General features: G+C 37.1%; 1 protein-coding gene across 1 annotated transcript in view; it reads right to left on the bottom strand.

The window, feature by feature from the left end:
- Positions 1-10359: 10359 nt before the first annotated feature.
- The window catches only part of atp2a3 (ATPase sarcoplasmic/endoplasmic reticulum Ca2+ transporting 3), a 100062-nt gene continuing 86416 nt past the window's right edge, over positions 10360-24005 (bottom strand). Inside the window, 6 exon segments of the mRNA XM_056457945.1 lie at positions 10360-13063; positions 13365-13482; positions 15118-15235; positions 17345-17478; positions 22332-22417; positions 22509-22711. Of these exon segments, the coding sequence (XP_056313920.1) occupies positions 13017-13063; positions 13365-13482; positions 15118-15235; positions 17345-17478; positions 22332-22417; positions 22509-22711 (706 nt within the window). The 3' untranslated portion in view covers positions 10360-13016.

Below are 24005 nucleotides of genomic sequence, written 5' to 3'. Positions count from 1 at the left end.
AAAAATGCATACAAATGCATTCACTTACACACACACACACATAAGGACTCATTATGTAGCTACTGTGCAATTTTCTTTTTTCCCAGCCTTTTCTCTCTCACCTTTTACCATTAATGAGTGTATCCTTGCGAGCTCCATTCAGTCTTTTCTCAAAAATACTCTGAATGCGTGCTGTTGAGTTTGCTATGACTCATACCGATAATTTACACCAATGCTTTTAATATGCTCTCACTGCCTGCCTCCAAATCCAGAACAGAGAGAGGAAGAAACAACAAATGTATTATGTAGCCGAGGGGAGGGGAAAAAAGATGGGAAGTGAAGGACAGAGGGATTGAGCGCCAGAGTGATTTATCAAGCTGAAGGAAGAGGAAATCAAAAGCGAATCCTTAAGCCTTCCAGCACAACACACGCAGCCTTAGAAACCTCTATATGTGTTTGAACATTGTGAGAGGAGAGAGGAAAAAGCAATATATTTGGGATTATTGTATCATTTTTTTCAGTGTAGCTTCACAGATTAGCATAAACTTTCATAAAGCTACTTTATAAAGCGTATGTGGCCAATTGTTAGTATAATAATTTTCAAGTCTTTGCAAATTCCCACATAATACTCGCTTATCATCTGCTTATTATTAAGATATTGGCTGTTTTTCATTCATTCATTTTCCTTTGGCTTAGTCTATTTTATGCATCAGGTCATCACAGCGGAATGAACCTCCAACTTATCCAGCATATGTTTCACACAGCGGATGCCCTTCCAGCTGCAACCCAGTACTTGAAAGCATCCATACACACTCATTCACACTCATACACTACGGCCAATTTAGCTTATTCAATTCACCTACAGTATAGTCCATGTCTTTGGATTGTGAGGGAAACCGGAGCACCCAGAGGAAACTCACGTGATCACTGGGAGAACATGCAAACGAATCAGTGTCCCTTTTGCTGTGAGGCGACATTGCTAACCACTGAACCACCATGTCACCCTATTGGCTGCTTATTAGTACTTATAAATGATCATACTCCTACCCTATATTAAACCCAAACTATCTTACTACTATTAGCTTCAACGTTTTCAAGCTAAAAGTCTTTGTTGATGGATTGTTGCAGCCTGATCTCATGAGAAAATGTAACCATTTTACGCCTTGTCAGTTTAGTGGCTAATTCGTACGAGTTCAGTCGTAAATCAAAAAGTTATGAATTACCGTGAGATTGTCTTGGTTTATAGGTAGAATTGATGATGAGGGAGAGAAGAACACAGATACAGTGTCAGAAAATCTTTTTTTGTATACTGTCTTCATAAACTTTGAAATATAAACTCATGAGATGGACGTTCAAGACATGTTTCTAGGTTATTACAAGAATGACTTCATGTGTTTTGTATATCAATGTTTCCCAACCACGTTACTGGAGGACCACCACTACGTTTTGGATGTCTCCTTTTTCTGTCACACCTTTTGCAAGTTTTTCAGTCTCTTCTAAAGAGCTGATGATCTGAATCAGGTGTTTGGTTAAGGAGACATGGAAAATGTGCAGAGCTGGTGGTCCTCCAGGAACGTGGTAGAGAAACACTGATGTATATGAAAAAAAAAGTTCTTTCTGATTACTTCAGCATGTATAACCTTTTTTATTTTTAAGCATTAGACTGTTTAGACCAGAGGTGCCCAAAATAGGGCTCGTGGGCCAAAGTTGGTCAATGGTAACCTTTGATTTGGCTTGTCACCCCATCAGAGAAGAGAGGGAGAATTTTGGGGAGGGTTGGGGTTAATACCTTTAAAACACATTCATTCATTCATTTTCTTTTCGGCTTAGTTACTTTATTAATCTGGGGTCGTCACAACGGAATGAACCATCAACTTGTCCAGCACATGTTTTACGCAGCGGATGCCCTTCCAGCCGCAACCCTTCACTGGGAAACACCCATACACTTCCATTCACACACATACACTACGGACAATTTAGCCTAGCCAATTCATCTATACCACATGTCTTTGGACTTGTGAGGGAAACTGGAGCCCCCGGAGGAAACCCACGTGAACACGGGGAGAACATGCAAACTCCACACAGATATGTCAACGGACCCAGCTGGGGCTCATACCAGCGACCTTCTTGCTGTGAGGCGAGAGCACTACCCACTGTGCCACCGTGCTGCCCTCTCATCAATCCAGTGATACCTAATTTATGTTTGTAGCTCAATGGGGTCAAGAACTGTTACTATTTTAAGTTAGGTAGGTGTAAATCCCCATAAGTGGGTACAGGTTAAAATAAAGCGTGACCCATTTTTTGAGTTTGTTTCAACATAGTGCTTTTGTGTCTAACTGCATCATGTGATTACAATAAACAAGACTGCCATGTCACAGCTGATTTGAAATGTTTCGATGTCGGTTTTTACCTGATCAATTTCAGACATTTTTAAAGAAAGATTAATGTAATAAATATTCTCATTGCTTTTTACAGTTTTACCAGCAGGCTTGAAAAATGTGTGCAGTGTTTTGAGGACTTCGAAATGCTGAACCATTTTGGGAAGGAATTGATTCAGTTGATTCACATCTTCTAAAATATTTTTTTTCATCCCATCAACTGTAGTTGGAAAGCAAATACTGACCCACTGCATTATGTTCATTCATTCATTCATTTTTGGCTTAGTCCCTTTATTAATCCGGGGTTGCCACAGTGGAATGAACGTCAACTCATCCAGGACATGTTTTATGCAGCGGATGCCCTTCCAGCCGCAACCCATCTCTGGGAAACATCCATACACACTCACTCACACTCATACACCACGGACATTTTAGCCTACCCAATTCACCTGTACCACATGTCTTTGGACTGCAAATTCCACGCAAATGCAGGGAGAACATGCAAACTCCACACAAAAACGTCAACTGACCCAGCCGAGGCTCAAACCAGCGACCTTCTTGCTGTGAGGCGACCGCACTACCTACTGCGCCACTGCGTCGCCCTGCATTATGTTGAATTGCAAAATCCAAAATCAAACACTATGTTCAGTTTTTATTCAATAAAGATACTGACACAAAAATGTAACCTTGAAAAGGTTCAAAGCAGACTAATTTAAACTAATAGCCTACTTTGAACTTTTAATTAATAAAACCATCAGCACTTTAAAGCAGGCATCATACTATACTCTGTGCTGTAGGCCCATGATTTTGTGAATCACTATTTTTATAAAGTCATTAGATTAGTACTGGATGCAGCATTTGTATTTGATTCACTACACGTGTCAGCTCATAAAACTCATTTATTTGGAAACTGCTGCATTACATTAGTCATGCTATTTTATTTCAATTATTAATATTAAGTGTTGTTAGTTTATAAAACAAACTACATTTATTACACAAGTTTTTGAGTCACTGAAAGAGCCAGTTCATTTGGGAGTTTTAGTGTCGGACTACTACTCATGTAGGTTTTTGATTCACTAAAAAGATTTTACACACATAACAGTTTGCCATCGTGAAAACAGTAATACACTATACATGTGAGCTCAATGGGGTAAATTTATTTAATGATGAATATTAGCATTAGCTTTAATATTAAATGTAGTATTAATACTACAATCAACTGATCTGCTCATCGATTGATTCAAAGACAATTTTTCCGGGCAGGAAAAATATTTTCTCTTACTGTTATGTGCTAATAGTTACATGCCACAATGTAATGCAATCAGTGCAATCAATCAATTAATTAATTGAATGTACAGAAAATATACACCTATATCAGTAACAACCAGATCATCAAAAAACCTAAATCACCTTGATTTTCAAGCGGCATGCAACTGGTAATATTTAAAGGCATCAGTTGATCAGATTTTAATGATGTACTGATTGCCAGGATAGAAATGCTGGCAGAGTCCAGCTGTCCCTGTGGGGCTCTCCCAGGGGGAGTGAGGTGTGTCTCGAGGAGAGAATAAATCGGGGGGGCGGGTGTCCAACAGCTTTAAATTTGCGGTGAAGTTACACCCATCTCTAGGGAGTTGGTAAACCGAGATGCATTAGTTTTAGGAGGATTTTGGAGATTTCTTTGTTTAACTCAGGGGTGTCAAATTCATCTCCTGCAGGGCCAACGCCCAGCAGAGTTTAGTTCCATCCCTGCTCACACACACTTACCTGTAGGTTTCAAACAAGCCTGAAGGACTAAGATGTGATCAGATGTGTTTAAACAAGATTGAGCTAAACTGTTCAGGGCTGACCCTCTCCCAGCCAAGATTCTGAGGTCATATGGGCCATAAATATGAGCCCTATAGATAAGTTCTTAGACGGGTTACATGTGGGCCCTACTGTATATGAATTAGCCGATGAATTCTTTTCCACCAATTCAGTTTGAGCACTGATTCGTGCCAGAGCTTCTAACTCAATTTTTGTCTTACGACTTTGAACTAATGTATAGCACCAAAGCTATAGAAGCTATAAAAGTAAAAACCTTTGGTGGCCGAGAGCTTAACATGCTGCAATTTAAGAAAACACATGCAATCACAAAAAATTGTGTATGGATGTTTCCCATTGCTGGATAAGCTGGTGGTTCATTCGCTGTGGCAACCCTAGATTAATAAAGGGACTAAGCCAAAAAGAAAATGGATGAATGAATGAATGAAACTGAATCCAAAAACTGATCCTACTTTGTCTAGTGCAATGTTTTGTCATTCGGAGACATTATTAAACTTTTATTCATAAAAAAAGGTACAAAAGCAGTCACTGGGGTAATACCTTTTCAAAAAGTAAACTTTTGTACCTTACTGAGTCACATTTGTACATTACGGGTATTTTAATACCTAAAAAGTACAACTGTGCACCACATTCACTCTTAAAAATAAAGGTGCTTCAAAGGTTCTTTGTTGGTGTAGCCATGGAACCTTTTTCAACTCCCAAAAGGTTCTTTGTAGCCCCAAATGGTTCTTTGCACTATAAAATAGTAATCTTAAAGGTATAAAAGTGTACCCTAAAAATGACAAAATTGTATTTTTACCAATGTGCACATTTAAGGTACAAAAGCAACATAGGCTCATTCTGGAGACGTACCCCTATATCCATATCTGGAGAACGTATGGCTGCATTCCATCTTCAAACAAATGCTACGGGGTGGTATGACGCCTTCTCTTTTCGTGCTTACCAGGTGACCGCTTACCTCCATATGGACAGCTTTCCTGTGTTACCAGTTTGTCCAGTGGCTCACCATGTACGTCGGCGGACTTGAAAAGCACAGAAGAGTTGACTGAAACGACGGGGTTCGAGTATGGCGAGGAACGGTTCCAGAAAACGGGTAAGACAAAAACAAAAGTCAAAAAAATAAATAAACAAGTAAAAAACAGGGTGAGAATGTGGTAAAATCTGAAAACGTTGTAAAAATCAGGGGCCTTTTCTTTTTCTGGATTGCTTTTGAAAACACTGTTGGTTGGGTTTAGGTAAGGGGTGGGTGCTGGTCAGTTGGTGCTTTTGACAACACTATCGATTGGGTTTAAGGAAGGAGGAAGGTGAGTCAGTCGATCGGTCAGTCAGTCAGTAAGTCGGTAAGTCAGTCAGTAAACAGTGACCTCTTGTGGATTTACGTGAGAACAGCAGTTGCAAATGGCACATGGCAAATGGCAAATGGAGAAATTTGAGATCTGAAAAAGCGTACACAGCGGCCTTTGGTGGAATCGCGAAAACAAAATCTGCAAAAAACGAACCTTGTGGGACATATTCACGTTTTCATTTGAATAGGTACCACCCCAGTGACTGATTTTGTACTTTTATTTCTAAGAGCATGTAAATGCAGAGAACAGGCCAGTATGGTCAGGGTTCAGACTTTTTTATGTTTAAAAAAACGATTTAAAGTACTATCAATGATACTGTACTTTAAATCACATTGCTGACCTACGGCTGCAAGAATGAATGAGCTTGTAAAGCCATTTCCTTTACTCCACCATGTTGCCAGATCCATATTATAAGCATCATGCTGTATGACTGTTTTTTATTACGTGACAGCATCAATGCAGTAATTAGGGCATTACATGCTACATTCTAGTCTAGAGACAACTGCAGCATGCTAAAGATACTCTTAAAAGCAGTGTTTATATAAAAAAGATGGCCCAAATAACTTCAATACAGCTTAATTATAGGCTCATTATTATCAGAGAAAACAGATGATGCTGCTGAATCACTCACACCTCCTCTGAGTGAGCAAACAAAATGTCAAGATTATTGTTTAGACAGGATTAGGGCAATAATAATTTTAAAGGTGTAATACAAATCGAATGTATATTTTAACTGAAAGCGAGAAATGGGGTCAGAGGTGAGATGTGATCTTTGGCAAAACAGAGGAATATTATAAATGCTAAGTTATTCATACTGAATAGGTGTTGAGATGAATGCTTATTAAGGGATCATAGCTAGCGTGGGTAAAGCAGAAGAATAAAACAGGCGTATTATATAATATGTTTCTGGCATACTGAGATAAAGCCTCAAAACAAAACTGAGAACAGATCATATGAATGCATGTCTCAGAGAGCGAGGTATGAGTGGCAGATAAATTAGGCTTCAATTATGAACATAAATGTTATCTAATCCTGATTTAAAACACTAAATGTTACCCATTTTTCCAAGATGACATTTATTGCTTACCCTATGCAATATAGAGAGTTTCTTACTTTCGTTATGAACATATTGGTCCAACAATAATTGAATAGTTCACTGAATAGTTCACTCTAAACCTTAATGACTTCTTTTCATCTGGGAACAATGAAAATGCACACTTTAGTCATTCATTTTTCTTCAGCTTAGTCTATTTCAGAGGTCGCCACAGTGCAATCAACCGCCAATTATTCCAGTATATGTTTTACACAGCGGATGCACTTTCAGCCACAACCCAGTATTGGGAAACATACATACACACACACTCATACTCTATGACTAATTTAGTTTATTCAATCACCTTCTTCGAATGTTATTATGGGCATTATCAGTGGTTATCAGCTGATCGATATGGGGCAGTAGGGACCTTTTGTGCTTGCTGGTAGGCTCAGAAGGCTGTTATCATCCATTCATTCATTAGGCTTAGTCCCTTTATTAATCTGGGGTCGCCACAGCGGAATGAACCGCCAACTTATCCAGCCTATGTTTTACGCAGCGGATGCCCTTCCAGCTGCAACTCATCAATGGGAAACACTCATACATTCTCATTCACACACATACACTACGGACAATTTAGCTTATATGTGCTAAATAAACCTGTACCGCATGTACGGGGAAACTGGAGCTAACGCGGGGAGAACATGCAAACTCCACACAGAAATGCCAACTAACCCAGCCGAGGCTCGAACCAGCGACCTTCTTGCTGTGAGGCGACAGCACTACCTACTGCGCCGCCCTGTTATCATCCATCCACATGGTTATTTAGCTATACTAATAGAGAAGACTCCAGATTTGTTTTTACATTGCTGTGACGGTTGGGTTTAGGGTTGAGGTAAGGTTAGACATTAATAAAACAAAGTTAATGGGAAATATGATAAATAATATAAATAATTCTCGTTACCTTCCTGTTGCAGCCATATGTGATATATAGCTGATTAAGCATGTGGATGGATGATAACAGCCTTCTGAGCCTACCAGTAGGCACAGTAGGAAACCCACGCAAACACGGGAAGAACATGCAAACTCCATACATAGAATTTCCAACTGGTCAATCCAGACTCGAACCAGTGACCTTCTTGCTATGAGGCGAGAGTGCTAAACCACTAGGTCACCGTGCCACTCTGCACACTATATAAGGAAATAAAAATCCTGGAAGGGTCTTTTACACATACACATGCACACACACAAAAATATAACATATGTATGTATATTTATACTTGGTGCTCAAGGAACAATTGTTTTTTATTATTTTTGTTAACAGTGAGCTTGTTGTAAACCAGGTTTCAGTGGGTTTCTTAATGAACAGAACACTGAAAAGATAAGCATTTATATAAATTATTTATAATAATAAATATAATTTATTATAATTTATTTATTTATTTATAAAATTATATTAAATTTCATTAGTATTTGTTGGAAAATAAAAGTACTATTTTACTTGCTGATTTACTAACAGCTGATTTTTGCACCCAAGGCATACAGTAGCTCACCCAAAAATTGACTGATTCGAGTCCCGGATCAGTTGGTGTTTCTGTGTGGAGTTTGAATGTTCTCCTCGTGTTCGCGTGTGTTTCCTCCGGGTGCTCCTGTTTCCCCCACAGTCCAAAGACGTGATAAAGGTGAACTGAATAAACTAAATTGGCCATATGTATGTTTGGATGTTTCCCAGTACCGGGTTGCAGCTGGAAGGGCATCCACTGTGTGAAACATATGCTGGATAAGTTGGCGGTTCATTCCACTGTGGCAACCCATGATGAATAAAGGGACTAAGCCGAAAAAAAATGAATGAATAAATGAAATGAAAAATGTATTTGAAATAATGATGTAATCAACCGTCATTGATTTCCATAGTAAGGAAAAAATATGACTTTATGAATAAAAAATATGAATTTTGGAAAGTTTCCAAAATTCTTTAAATGAAAAAAATTGTGTTCAGTAGAAGAAAAAAAATCTCAAACATGTTGTAAATTAAGGTTGAAAATACAGGGTGAGTACATTTATTTTATTTTTATTTTTTGGTGAACCATCTGTTTGTATATTATTTTATTCCCTTCTTTATCTTTACCCGGTCTAATGTAAAGTATCACTCCAGAGTGTTTGTCATTTCTAGGTGTCATTTGTGATTGCAGTGATTGGGTCTGGTGAGAATATGCAGCCAGGTATAAATTCTCTGTAGTCTCAGGGTGTAAAGACTAGCTTCGATGAATGCTCATTAAGTGCAACTAATGGCCACTCATCGGCCCTGAGGATGAGCTGCCTCAGTGACCTATAGGACCTATTTAAATAAACTCAAGAAACACCAATGTAACATAACAAATTTAAGCTTCATTACTAGAATTAATGTTTGCTTGTTTTTTATTTGATAAATTCTGAGTGGAATATAGGCTAAATAATTCTTAAAATGCTAAAAAACATGTATGCCTATATTTTAAATGATGACCCATATTTTTCTTTTAAAAAACATTTGGTACTTGTAGTTATTTTTGTTAACAAAGCATGTATTTTAAAAGATGAGACATTTGAACCTCTTTTTCCCTATTGTTTTATTTATTTATTTTGTTGAATTCAATAAAATAATCACTGCATTGAAGAGAACATAACAAAAGTTAGAAAAGAGGGGGAAAAAAAACTTTACAAAGCCTCAATCATTAAGAAAAAAGATTTTCAAGCTTTAAGAAACATTATTCTTCTTATTATTATTAATAAGCTTAAGAGATTCAATACTAAATGAAATTCCAGCAAGTATTAAATCTAGGTATTGCCCATATTCTTATTTATTATTGTTTTATTTTTATGATGACGTCGTCTCATTGACAGCATATTGAATGTTGTCTGTCATGCATCTAGTTCATTATAAACTGCTCCATCAAAGTATTACAGTAGAAAAGGGTTTCAGAAGTCTGATAGGGCAACATATGAACATAATTTTGATTCTTATAGTTTAAAGTGAATCTTATGTACATGGACGTTTCTGGAATAATTAGAATTATTATTATTATTTTTTTTTTTTGCTTATTTGAACATATTTTATATCTGTAAATTCCAAATATGAACTTGTGTGTTAAACATGTGATTTGCATATATTGCCATATATCAGATTTCTTAAGGGGTTTCTGCAGTGCTTCCGAATAACAAATTTAGCTTCCGAAAAGAACATTTTAGCCAACAGTACTCCCATTATTTCCATTATAGAACCATTATTTCTTACTGTGAAAACAGAATATAAACTTTTTCCACTTAAAACCATTGTGGAAATAAAAGGTTCCATGTACTGTAAACATGAAAAAGGTCATGCCAATAATCATATGCGTTCGCAAACACACACGAAATTTTAATAGTCTAGTATATTTTTTCTCTTTTTATCACTAACATTTGAAATCAAACTGGCTAAATTAGCCGAGTTTGATCATTCGACTTGGACATAAAGAACATTAGCTAACTAAAGTATTAAAATGTGAACCTGATCCTGATTAATTATGAGAAATAAATGAAACAAGCTTATAAATAGGCTCATCACAGTCCACCCTCAATACTTATTTAAACAGTTTTTTAATATGATTAAAGATCTGTGTGTACATGTGCATAGTACTGTATTAGTCGAGTTATTGAGGCCAATATGCAGGATATGATATCAGAGTGTCCTCTAGTGGTAGCAAGTGTTCATTGCACCTACAGCTCTAGACTACGAATGAGAGTAATAAAGAAACGCAAAAAGAAAGCAGCAACAACAGCATGGAAATAAATTAGAAGATAAATAATCTTTATTTGACATGTCTTTTTCATATATATAAAATTATGTATCCACAATTAATATTACCAAGGCGTTTACAGAGAATTCTTTCTCAGTAGTGGGTGCAAAGCTCCAGCCGGTTTGTGCGCAGGCAGAAAGACAGCTGTCTAGTCCGAGCGGATCATCTCAGGACCACGAATGGGGGGAAAACGACGACACTACAAACTCTTGTTTGCGCTCCTGATTGTCAACCTTTCCGAAATGTCCACAACGAACAATCAAGCACGTTTCAGTGTGAAAACATTCAGTATCGTTTGATGAAAACGTTTCGCGGGAGAAGCACCAACAAAAGGCATTCAGTAACGTTAAGGAATATTACTCGAATCGGTTTTAAATAGGGATTGAAATAGATACAAAGTGGACGTCCAACTTTCTACGTAACATTTCAAATCTCTGGAGGCACAAATCCCACACCAAGCCCTTCAGGAGAACAACTTGTGAAGTCAGTATATTGACTAGTGGACGCCACTCGGTGTAAACCACACAAATCAAACAGACAAACAAAAACTGAGAAACTAAAACTCCTCAGACATTAAAACCCAATTATAGGTGCAAAAATGATCATTAGCACAAATCTTATCTTTATTTTACAACTCCTAAACTAAATTTAAAAGACACATAAACCCCTGCAACCTTTAAAACAAACTGTAACAATGAATAAACAACCGCCACTATTCTACAAAATAGTCTCAGTTAGGTGAACGCTGAAAGAAAATCCAAAGTAAGTTTTGCAACTGCTCTCTCCCGGGTGGTGATGATTTTTCATTATTTAAAAAAGAATGAAATATACTGTATAGGTTATTCATTACAGTAACAAGGTTCCATGCAATCAGGTATTTCATTTTTTCTGTACTGTACAAGAGTTCAAGAGATCAGTAGTTATTAGCAAGGCTGTACAAGCCCACACTTTCTATTGGTGCAGATGCTAGTGTGATGAATATGAGCGGCCATGTTGCCTTGTGTCAAAACGCTGACCCTAAAGTTTTCTATTAGCTGTAAGTGTGAGAGCACATGGGACACAGAGCTCGCCTGTTTAAAATAACATTTACACCACTCACATTTGTTACTGGCAAAACAGATGATACGAAGCTGTGACAGAAGGACACCATTGTCACAGCTAGCAAGCAGACATAAGACTTTTCACACTGCGCTTTTAGCATATTGACACCAGGCACAGGCGTAGCTGCTTTGCCATTTGTCTGAAAACAGCACACCAGCATTACCCAACAGATCGATGAGGGCATATCAAACCCTTAACAGCAAAACTGACAAGCTAAACCACCTGGGTTCTTTCAGTCGAATACATTATTATTACTGTGTTAAAAAACAAAACAATAAAGTAGCCAAGTTCATCAAGATTGCAAGAAAAGCACTAGCGGTAGAGAATCCTCCCTTTGTGGACATGATGTGTTCATAATGATGATGGTGATGGAGGATGAAAAACGTGCAAAGGAAAAAGCAATTCGCCAGCATTAGAGGAGCACGAAAAGTCTTGCTAGCAAGCAGCAAGCGAAAGTACATTCAAGTGAGACCCCTTTACTCCCTAAAGAGGGTGCGTGAGTTTGTGTCTGTGTGTAGGTGAGGGGAAATCAAAGCAGTCAGGTAATGCTGCAAACCTGGACTGCCCTCAGTGAACAAAACCCTTTCTTTCCTCCTCTTCCCTCTCATCACTTTCAAAACCCGCCATGGATAGTAATACTTACATCATGTGGCAGGTTGCACCATGTTTGGATTGAATTATTACTAGTGTTCAAGTGGAGTTCACTCTTACATAATAGAGGAGGAAAAGTCTGGTAGTTCACTTATTCGCATTCTGTTTTTACGGTCGTCAATTTCAATCAATTTCTGCGCAGTTTTGAAATGTTTTACAGCTAAAATTCACTCCTTGACCTGCTATTTTACAATCCGAAAGTTCTCAGTTTTCAGTGATGCTTATTTCAGACTAAAACAGTTGATTATAATGATCATGTGCAATACAAAAGTATTTGCTGCCTGGTTTAGCCTTGTGTAAACAGTTATTTAAAAGAAACATCCAAAAGAAGAGAGGAAAAAAGAAACTGGAGCGACCACTTAAAGAAACTGGCCATTCTGTCCGAACAAACATTCACACATTAAAAGACGCCCAAACTGCCATCTCCATCCTCTCTTTTACATTTCTGAATCTAACATTTGTTGCTTAATGTACTTTTTGGCCAAATTATGATTAAATTCCCGCTTGTTATTAACCCGTATTACCCAAATGTTCATCCTTGAACGCTCTTCCTCTCCAGTAAACCGCACTACTATGTACAGCAAGTGTGTGTGAAAGCTAAAAAGCAAGGTAAAAGAAAACATATGGACACACAACGACTTGACATGATTGAATTAGGCCCATGCACATGCCTGCACACACACACAAACACTCACGCCTAAACTCTCAAACACACACACACAGTAACAAACTACAAGCCCTGCTTGTTTTTAGTGGTGGCTGGACATGCAGAGAAGACACATGATGAGCGATTTCTAGAGGACGAGTGATGTGTGTGTGCATGTCTTAAAAGCATGGAGGAAAAAGGCAGGGGTGAGTGTGTGTGTGTGTTCATGTGTGCCTGGAGGAAGTCGTCCTAAAATTTCAGCTGCCGATTCTTCCTGTACCTGTCCTCCTCTTCACCTGCAGAGAGATGGAGAAATTATGAAGTGCCTCCAGGAGATGGCGAGCAAAATACTGAGGTAATTTCCAAATGGACAGACTGTAGGTTAAGAAAATACCTTTCCAAAAGACGAGAGGGGATAGTTAAACTGCCGGAGGAGAAACAGATCAGAAGAAACAAACAAAAAAAATGACAATACAGTCAGTATAAAGGAGACAGAAACATGACTGGAATATCAAGAACAACAGCCACATCAGGGACAGTTGTGGACCCCTTAGTCACACGAAGAGAAGAAAACATGTCCTTGTAGACAAGCTGTACCTTCTAAGTGGTGGCGGGAGATATACTTAAGAGCTTCGTCCAATAGGATGACAGGAATTGAGATCTTGAAGACTATGATCCATTGGGAACAATGCAGTGGAGTGACCTGGAAGATCAGCTGGGAAACACAAGACGACATCAAACACCAGATGAGAGATCAAAATAAAATATTGCATCACCTGCTTCACATAGTTATCAAGCATGAATGCAAACTCACCTGGAGTGAATAAATAAGGTGACAAAAATGGAGGAGGCGTATGCCAGTAGTAATTGGAATTATTATTAAAAAATAATGTCATAATTACAATATTTTATTTTATTAAAATAATGTCAACAAATCAACATAGAAATAAATTATGATAATAATACAACTGTCCTGAAAAATGAGTATTTATCTATTATTGTTAATATCATTCATTCATTCTCTTTTCGGCTTATTCCCTTTATTAATCAGGGGTCGCCACAACGGAATGAACCACCAACTTATCCAGCATTTGTTTTACGCAGCTGATGCCCTTCTAGCCGCAACCCATCACTGGGAAACACTCATACACTCTTGAGTTCACACACATACACTATCATACACAATTTAGCGTACCCAATTCACCTATACCGCATGTCTATGGACTGTGTGGGAAACCAGAGCACCCGGAGGACACCTACGTGAAACACGGGGAGAATATGCAAACACCACACAGAAATGCTAACTGACCCAGCAAGGTCTCGAACCAGCGACCTTCATTGCTGTGAGGCGATTGTGCTAACCACTGTGCCACCGTGACGCCCCATTGGTAATATCATTATAGAAAAAATATTTATATAGTTCAAATTAAAATAGTTTTAATTTAGTAATAAGGATAATTCAATACTCATATTATGTATGTCTTTAAAAAGACAACAAACTTTAATGACAGTAGATTTGTAAATAACTTTTACATTTGTGTGGGTGCTTGAGTTTTCAGATGCATGTAAGATGTGACAAACTCAATGCTTGAAGAGATGGAGTTGCATTAATTGTATAGGGCAGTATTTCTTGTGAACTAAGATTCTCTCAATCATATTTTACAACTTAAAAAGTTTTATAGGGCTGGGCAATATTGCAAAAACCAGCCATCATTATTCAAATACATACTGCAACATTACAAATTGTGAAGTTGAATGACTATATTACCCCCAATGCTAAAAACTCTTTTTAGATGGGGAGCTAGTGGCTGGGATGCACAAGAAAAGAAACCAAAAAGACACTCTGGCGCCATCCTTACATCCATTTTTATTAACAATCTCCTCACTGCTGCTATGCACTTATTTTTGCATGTATAGCTATTCTGACCTGAATTGACGAGTGTGAGCGCGTGGTTTCCTTCTCCATTTGTCCAAGTCGGGTGCCTCCATTGGAAATTACAAACTTACACCCTAAGCTTATTGGCATTCCTTCCAAGGCGAGCGCTCAGCAGCCAAATTTAATAAAATATCGATTTTATCAGCCATTCCTATGTTAGGACTTCTTTGTATTCCAAACCTCTAAAAATAAAGGTTTGGAATGACATGAATGTGAGTAAATATAGTATGTCATTAATCATTGCTTAAATAAGAAAATATATTGTTTACAAATGAGCTATCTCTGCAAATAATTACACTTGCATCAAAACCTAGTTTATTCCAGGTTTATTCCACCAGTTGTACCACTGTAAAAGTAGATTAAATCTCATCCAATGGTGAAACAGAAAGAAGAGTTATTGTGTATTTCACTCACCGGTAGAGGCTCCACATACAGGATGAGGAAGTGTAGAGACAGGGAAAGGATTATGGCCCCCAACAGCCATATATTGACCCAGGGTGGCATCCTCAGGAGAGACTGATTCTCTGACAGACTAAAGGAGAGAACACTTAGATGTCAGCGGCCATGGGTCTTAAATTATTTATTCAAACCAATGGGGTATATGCACACAGACTTTTCATTTCCAGTCAGCCTAGCCCAAGTGCTCTTGGTGAACTGTCCTTCCATTGCACATTTGCCACGTTTCTTTACAAATCAGAGATCTTCACTGCCTGATAGATTGAGCATATAAAGTGGGTCTCAGACCAACCATGTCTTAAAAATATGAACATTTATTTTACCCCAGCAATTTTAAAGGAGTTTCTGCGCTTGCCTGCTGCTAGTGATGGCGCATCCGTTTACACAATCTTTTATCTTGCTTTAAGCTTGAACAACTAAATGAATGCTTAAGTCTATTTAACTGATTGTATTTAAATTACATTACAACATTGATGCTGTAAAAGGAATCTTATGAAATTGTAAAGTCACAATAACCTTTCACCGGAAGTTCATCATTGGCTGAAAAACACAAGCTGTGCATATAGCTCATTACCATATAGTCATTAATTAGTCGGTCAAATTACTGTAATACATATAGCTTCTTACGATACACAAAGGTTTAATTTTGATGGTCGTTCCCAATGTCTGAAATACATTTTTTTTGTGAAGGAAGTTTGAGCTACAAATTGCTCTGAAAGCTTTCAAGGCTGTGCATTAAAGCGTATAATGTTGTAAATAATGTTTCCTTCACAGACAGGCCAATTAGTTTATAAGAACTCATTGTATTGTCAGGATCCACAGGTATTTGTTTAGTTGTGCCTGCATATGCATTGTCCTGATGTTCAGGGATCATTGATTTGCATTTCATGAATCACTGAGTTTTAACAAAAACTATTATGTGTTTTCCTCACAAAAAAAGGTCACCCTACATTTTGGATGGCCTGTGGGTTAGTAAACTAAATGGCACATTTTCATTTTGTACTATAATTTCAACACAAGAACTGTAATCATGCACATTTGCTTTGGTAAAGGGCACAATGAATCATCTCTTTACAGGAGTGAACCTACAAGAACAAGCTCAGATGGAAGTTACCATTACACATAGGTCATTTATTTTAAAGCTGACATCTGAAGCAATGTAAAATGATTTTGTAGGGTCTTAAAGGGATAGTTCACCCATAAATGATTATTTAATTACTGACCTTCAAGTGGCATGTGTTTTCAGCTTTCTTCACAATATATTCTTTTGTGTTCAACAGAAGAAAGACACTCACCTCTTGAGGGTGAGTAAATATTAATTTTTGGTTAAATTATGGCCTTTAATGAAAAGTCAATAACTTAACTTGCTTACATTTTTCAATGGTAGTGTAAAATAAACACCCATTTTACACTGTAAAAATACCTCAGTTCACAGCAACACACACACATGTTTGCCCACACTTTCTGGGACATTCCCATCATATATAAAACTAAGCCAGTTTGCGATTGCCTATTCTTAAGCTGGGATTCTGTGCAGGGTCACACCTGTGACCCTGTACATTCGAAAGCAAAGCAGGCTGCATGCATCACTTCATGGTTCAAACTCAAAATAATAAATAAGAAAAGACACCATCATTAACCACTTTGCTCTGTGTATAAAAAGTCTATAATTTGCTCGGATGCAGGCACATAAAAAGAATGAAATTCAATCGAGTCAAATTATGGCATATATTTATACCCAGACAATCTGGCCGCAGGCAGAAACCTAACTAAATATTTTTAAAAAATCTACAAAACTAAAAATGATGTCCGATGTCACCTTTAAAGAAAATGAGCTTGAAAGAAAAGTTCACCCTAAAATGAAAACTGCAATCATTTACTTAATCTGCACTTTAAAATATGTTTACTACCCTTTCTTCTGTTGAAGAAAATGGTTGGAAACTGGTATCAATTGACTTTTTTTACACACTATGGATGTGATAGACACTAATCACTACAACCTCTAAAATCCTGTGTGAGGGAATGACAAGTAACATATTTTTTCTCTTCCTTTAAAAACGGTCACAGACCCTGCACAGCTCCACTGAGCTAATAAGACATCTAAAATGTGTTTTGACGAAACTAGTTGGACGTATTGAAAGAGCACAGTTTGTGCAGTGCCATCACCATGGCAGCAGGTCCTTACCTGTTAAGAGCGTTGAACATCTCGATGGTAACAAGCACAGAGAGAGCCATGGTGGTTGGGTAACGGGACTCAAAGACCTCGCAGTTTATGCCCTCAAACATGGGGTTTTCCTCTGTACACTGCATGAAATGCCGCTAGAGATGAAAACAAGACAGTATTAGGCTGTATAAATATCATCAAGCACCATCCTGAGGATTTGATGATGAAATGCTGATCTCCAAGTGTTGACCTGTACAGGGCAGGACATTGCAGATGAATTAGGTAGAAAAAAAATCAACTAATATCTAATGACCACACTTCACGTTGTATGGTTGAATTAAAGGGATAGAGCCCCCAAAAAATAAAAACTCTGTTATTTCCCCCACCATGTCTTTAAAATATGAACATTTATTTTGCCCAGTATTTTCAATACTAGCGTGCTGTTAGTGATGGTGCTGGCATTTACAGTTTTTTTATCTCATTTTCTGTTTAGTCTATTTAACTGATTGTATTTTAATTACATTACAACATTGATTCTGTAAAGGGATCCTTATGAAAATGAAAATAGTCACATTAACCTGGAACAACAAAAAAAAAAAACACTAGTTGTGCATATACCACATTAACAAGTAGTCATTACTCAGTCAAATTACTGTAATACATGTAGCTCCTTACGATACACTGAGGATCTGATGGTGAAATGCTGATCTCCAAGTGTTTGTTTTCTAAGTGGATTTAGACATAGGGTAAGACATTGCAGATGAACTGGGTAGAAAAAAAATGAACTAATATCTAATGACCATACTTCAACAGTTGTATGGTCAAATTAAAGGGATAGTTTACCAAAAAATAAAATAAAAAGCTGTTATCATTCACTCTCCTTTGACTTGTTCCAAACTATATCGATTTTTAAATTCTATTGAACACAAAAGAAGGTAGTTTGGAGAATTGTAGGAAATACAAATACTATAAAAGTTAAAGGTTACTGTTTCCAACATTCAATATGTCAACAAATATTTTCAAACTGGTTTGAAGCAAGGGCGAGTAAACAATGACAGAATTGTGATTTTTGAGTAACTATCCCTTTAAGAATTGCAATAATTTTTGGTATTACAAATGTTTTTATGTTTAAATTTGCATAAGGGATTGTTTTATGAAATAATCAATCATTTGCATACATTTCTATCACAAAAATCTGAACACTTGATAAAGTCAAGTTCAAAATCTTTGGTTAATTATAATAAAACTAATTTACACTAGCTTTTGAGCGTCTTTTTATCACTTCATTATACAGAAAATGTTCAGGAATTTGTAGAATAAAAAAGTTGTATATTATCTCTGTAAAAACCTTCAGAAAACAGATGTGAATAAAACTAAAGTTTGATCTACATTTAAATGCATGTACAGTAAACGCTACTGAAGTGGAGATGTCTTGCTCAGTGCAGAAGAAAAAAAAAAAAAATCAACAACAAATTTGTGAAGACAGACTTTAAATTGATAAAGGTTTTTGCAAATATGAACACAATTTCAATGTATTTTACATCATTAAAAACATTTGTGTAAAAAAGCCCAAAATCTCAAATTTGACCGGTAATGTAGATGAAAAATGTTGTCTTGACATAACAATCTGAAAAAAGGTTAATATATTGGCCACATCAGATCAGCTAGAGCAGTGAGACAGGAAATCATTTAGCATTGGCGGTGACCTGTGATATCAGAAAAAACAGCTGTGTGGATCATCCTGTGAGATCTGATCTCGTTGACACTCAACAGCTGTGTCTTTATTTTAAAAACGGATGACTGAGAGAGCCACACACTCACACAACAAGCCTCACAGGATAGTTTAAAATTGTTATTGTGATAATAACCAGCTTCTTAATGAACTGGGACTTCTTTAACTTTAATCATTGTTATAATACATGTTATAATATTGTCTTGTTCAAGCTTTTCTGACACTAATGGCTTATTCACATTATGCAGTACAATAGATATTTTTGACTTTAAAGTTGTTGTTTTTTTTACTTAAAGGGGTGGTCCAGAATGTAATTTGGTTGTGTTTATAAGATGCAAAGCAATGTGTGCTCATGTTTCACTTGAAGGAAATCATGTTATTTTTTCATAAATCTCACTTTGATTATATACAGCTACTCAGCTAACATGAAAACAACTGATATATTTCCTAGTTCCTCTGTAAGGCCCGCCCTCAAGTGACTCTGATTGGTCATCGTTACAATGTGCTGCGATTCGCGGATCGGCTCCACGTCACGCCCGTACAAGCACGCGCTTTTCTGCTGTGTAAACAGTCAGTCAACCTCCTGCCTGCTCTCTAAAACAAAATCTGACATGTGTCTGAAACGAGTGAAAATGGGGTGCGGCTCGTTTAAGAGAGATCGTCTTTGTGTGTGTCTATGTGTGTTTGTGAATGTGTGAACTTTCTGTAACAAGCGTGTGTGCGCGGGACTTTCTTTTTCTTTTTCTCTGATGCTCGAATTAAGTTATTTTATAGAATAAAGCATAAAGCACAAGATGTGGGATGCGACCTGTGTGAGCCTTGATTTATTTTTCTGCTGCTACACGAGTTAGGCAAGCTATCCTGTATTTTTTTTAACTCAACGCGTTACACAACACCTTTCACATATATCCGGAATATGCATGTATAAGTAATATGAATCATCCACATATCTTTTGCGACTTCATTATCTGAGATGAAAAACGCATGGAAAAGCTGCCTAAAGAGAGTCAATGCAAAATCACGCACACACATAGAGAGCCTGCACGCGCCGGTGAAGTGTGTGTGTGTGTGTGTGTGTGTGTGTGCGCGTGTGTGTGTGTGTGCGCGTGTGTGTGCGCGTGTGTGTGTGTGTGTGTGTGTGTGTGCGTGTGCGTGTGTGTGTGTGTTTACAGCAGTTTGACTGATAAATATGAATTTGTAGCTAAATCGTTTGCGGTGCAAAACAGCATTTCCCGTTGTTTACATCGTTGCTACAGCATACCGTTAACGCTAGACACTGTACATGTCATGATCAATTTTAACAAATAAAAACACTTACAGGTTGTAGTTCACAGCTTCTGCTTTGAGGAGATTTTAACCGAATCCAACACTCAACTGGGAGAGATTCTGGAGCTGTGCTTTTGTCAAATCATGCTTGCTATGTACTTTATAATTATCTGGAACATAATTAATATTGAACTGTAAGCACTTCTGTCTTTGTGTCGTGTCCTTTGGAAGCCCAAATACAGAAACAGACAAAGCTCTGTGGAAACAGCAGCGTTTGGACGCATTTGAGCTCTACCTCTGCTATAACATTACAGCGCCTCTGGCCACAGCCTTTAGCTACGCAGTGTGTGTGCAGGGTAAAAGTACCTTTGTGATCTCACAAGGGCCGGAAGTATTTTTTGTAGTCCCCAAAATTCGTTCATTGTAGGCTTTGCTAAGCTAACTCTGTAAAAACCAAGGTCTCCCTTTGCATTGAACTTTGAGCTTTTTACATTCAGAGATGTTGTTTATGTTCACACAGCTACATTACACATCAACTAAAGTTTAAAATATGATATCGTAGTGGACCACCCCTTTAAAAATTAGCAAGGATGCATTAAATTGATCAAACATGCCAGTAAATACATTTATAGTGTCTTATTACTACTATAATAAATCAGTAAATGTTCTGATGTTTCTATTCATCATTTATTAATCAGCAATGGAAATTGTTTCTTAAACACCAAATTAGCATATCAGAATAAATAGAGGATAGAATAATCACTGCTCAAACTCAACACTACCACCAGAGGAATAAATCTGGATGGAAAAAATATTGAAATCGAAATCAAAACAACTATTTTAAATTCTAATAATGTTTGCAATAACACTGTTTCTTAGTATTTTTAAATGAATAAATAACAACAGACTTGGACCTTTAGCTTCTTTAGTTAGCTTCTTTTTCTGATTCTTGTTAATTAAACTGAATTTTTATTTGAAACAATCTTTTGAATATAGCTTTTGGATTCACATCTTAACATAATAACAATAAAAGGATCATATGACACCGAATAACGAGGTAAAGATGGCTGAAAATTCAAGTTTGCTTTCACTGAAATTAATTTCATTTTAAAACAGAAAAATATTCCTTTAAATTGTAACAATATTTTCGAATATCACTGAATTTTTTTTTATTTCAATAAATGCACCATCAAGAAATCTAGGGATGTCCTTTAAAAACTTGTAAAAATTGCACATATTTGCACATTTATCTAACAAAATTGTTTCACATTTAATTCTTTAGTGATTTAAAGTCTTTCCCACTGATGGGTTGCAGCTAGAAGGGCATCTGCTGCGTAAAACATATGCTGGATATGTTGGCGGTTCATTCTGCTGTGGAGACCCTTGATTAATAAAGGGACTAAGACGAAAAGAAAATAAACGAATTACTGGTTTAAAAGTCATAATATTTTGTATCAATTCAGCGGAAGGGTATTTATAAATGTAAATGTGTTGGAATGTTCAAATGTGTTATAATTTCATGTTGTGTACTATAAGACATTAATGTGGAAGGGTGTCACTTTAAAGAAAATGATGTGTAATGCCAGTGACATTCTTATGAGTCGCCGGATAAACTGACAATGAACAGACGCATGTCAATGCTGTGTTAAGGTACATTTGTTTAAGAAACTTAAATTTACTGATGTCATAAGTCAAAAGGACAGTAAAGAAGATTTTATTAACCTCTTTTCATGACAGGCGACCAACAGGGCTATTTGTTTTGCTTGTTTAATTTATTAGATAATCATGGTTTGTATAGTTTCTTATGTTTGTACAGTGTTCATTTACTAATACAGTTCTCACGGCACCAAGGCGTCAAAGGTGCAAAGCACATTAAGAGGATGACCTTAAGAATAAACGCCTGTTCTGAAAAACCAACCTGTGTCTCTGTATTGTTGTGAAGAGAGTTATAATACAAATATACCGTCTGCACACATAAACGTAATATGTCAGGTCTCACTGTTGACTCACCAGCTGGTAAAAGGACACCTGCGGCCCGTCTTCATCAAACAAATACCACCAGGTGGCAGCACTGACAGTGCCTAAACCCACATATCCTAGGATAAAACAAGAATATAGTGTCACACATGGTTGACTTGCAGGTTTTCAAATAAGACCAATTAGGGGCACTCAAAATATTGCTCTAACCTCCAATGGCCAGGTATCTGAAGAAAAGCCAGCCTGAGATCAGAGGCTCTTTCGGGTTCCTGGGTGGCTTGTCCATGATGTCCAGGTCAGGCGGGTTGAAGCCCAGGGCAGTGGCAGGCAGTCCATCCGTCACCAGATTCACCCACAGCAGCTGAACAGGAATCAACGCCTCAGGAAGGCCAAGGATGGCTGTGAGGAAAATACTGAGAAAAAAAGGAGACCCAGGTGAGTGTAAATGTGGATGACAAGCTGAAGATCTGCAGCAGTCAGGCGGTCACTCATCACTAGGGCTGGGTGCAAAAATTTTTTTTTTTCAATTAATTGTTTTACATAAAAGAAGGCTGATTCAATACTCGATGCATTTTTCAGGTCTTTAAGCTTCTGTCTTCCCCCCCCCCCCCCCCCCATGTTCACAAATGTTTCCGGAGAAGCAAGATAGAGCTAGCTGATATTTCAATGTCAATAAACTGAGATTTTTCTGTAGTTTATCTGTAAACATATCTGTATATCACAAACAGTACTGCTTACATACAGAGAAGCAGCAAAAACACATTGATGAATGTGAACAGAGTACTGTGAAAATAAAAAATATATATATAATTTAGTTCTATATTAAAAAAATAATAATAATAAAATTAAAAAAAAATTATAATTATATATATATATATATATATATATATATATATATATATATATATATATATATATATATATATATATATATATATATATATATATATATATATATATAACTGAGAAGTATATTCTTTGGGTTTTAGAAATTCCAAAACTCTAGCAGTCCAGGTGTGAGAGACATTGAACTGGATCCCAAAGTAATGTGATTGCTAAGGGCAGGGTCCCAACGACTGTACCTTTGTCTCCATAAAAGTCTGAACAACCCTGTCAGGCTAAATTAACACCAATAAATCTGAATGTTTTGTTGATTAGGGTGCCTACCTAAAACATGTAAAATACATGGACAACACTGCTCAAGTCAGACTCTTGTAGACTTCTTTAAAGATGCTGTTTGACTGCAGAACAACCAAAACGTTCTCAATAAAGAATTCCGCTTGATACACAAGTCTCCGGGTTTGGGTTCTGAAACTTCCTACAGTACGAAACATAGTTGAAGAGTCATTCAAGCAACACTGTGTATGGTTTTTCCTTATGGCTCCCCCATGTGGTTGAATAGTACAATTGTCTGTGATCCTGTCACTGTACAAGCATTCCCTTTGCCAGCACTATACACAAGAATTTAATAACATTAAGCTGATGGAACTGGCAAATGCTGAAAACCTGTAATGGAAGCCAAGTCCTACTGACCAGCTAAAGTAGCCTGTGTTACACATAATGCTCTAATAGCTTAATCATCTGGCAGTGTCATACATTTGCGAGGCAGTAAAGCAACAGAGCCTCTTTATTTGGATAACCGCTCAGACGTGACTAGGCGTAAGCTTATCTGATATTGCTTCTTGTTCGAGGTGGTATCTGATCACT

Source organism: Danio aesculapii, chromosome 5, assembly GCF_903798145.1.
Source record: "Danio aesculapii chromosome 5, fDanAes4.1, whole genome shotgun sequence".
NCBI lineage: Eukaryota > Metazoa > Chordata > Actinopteri > Cypriniformes > Danionidae > Danio > Danio aesculapii.
Note: the sequence above shows the minus strand (reverse complement) of the source record. Positions and strands in the feature narration are given on the sequence as shown.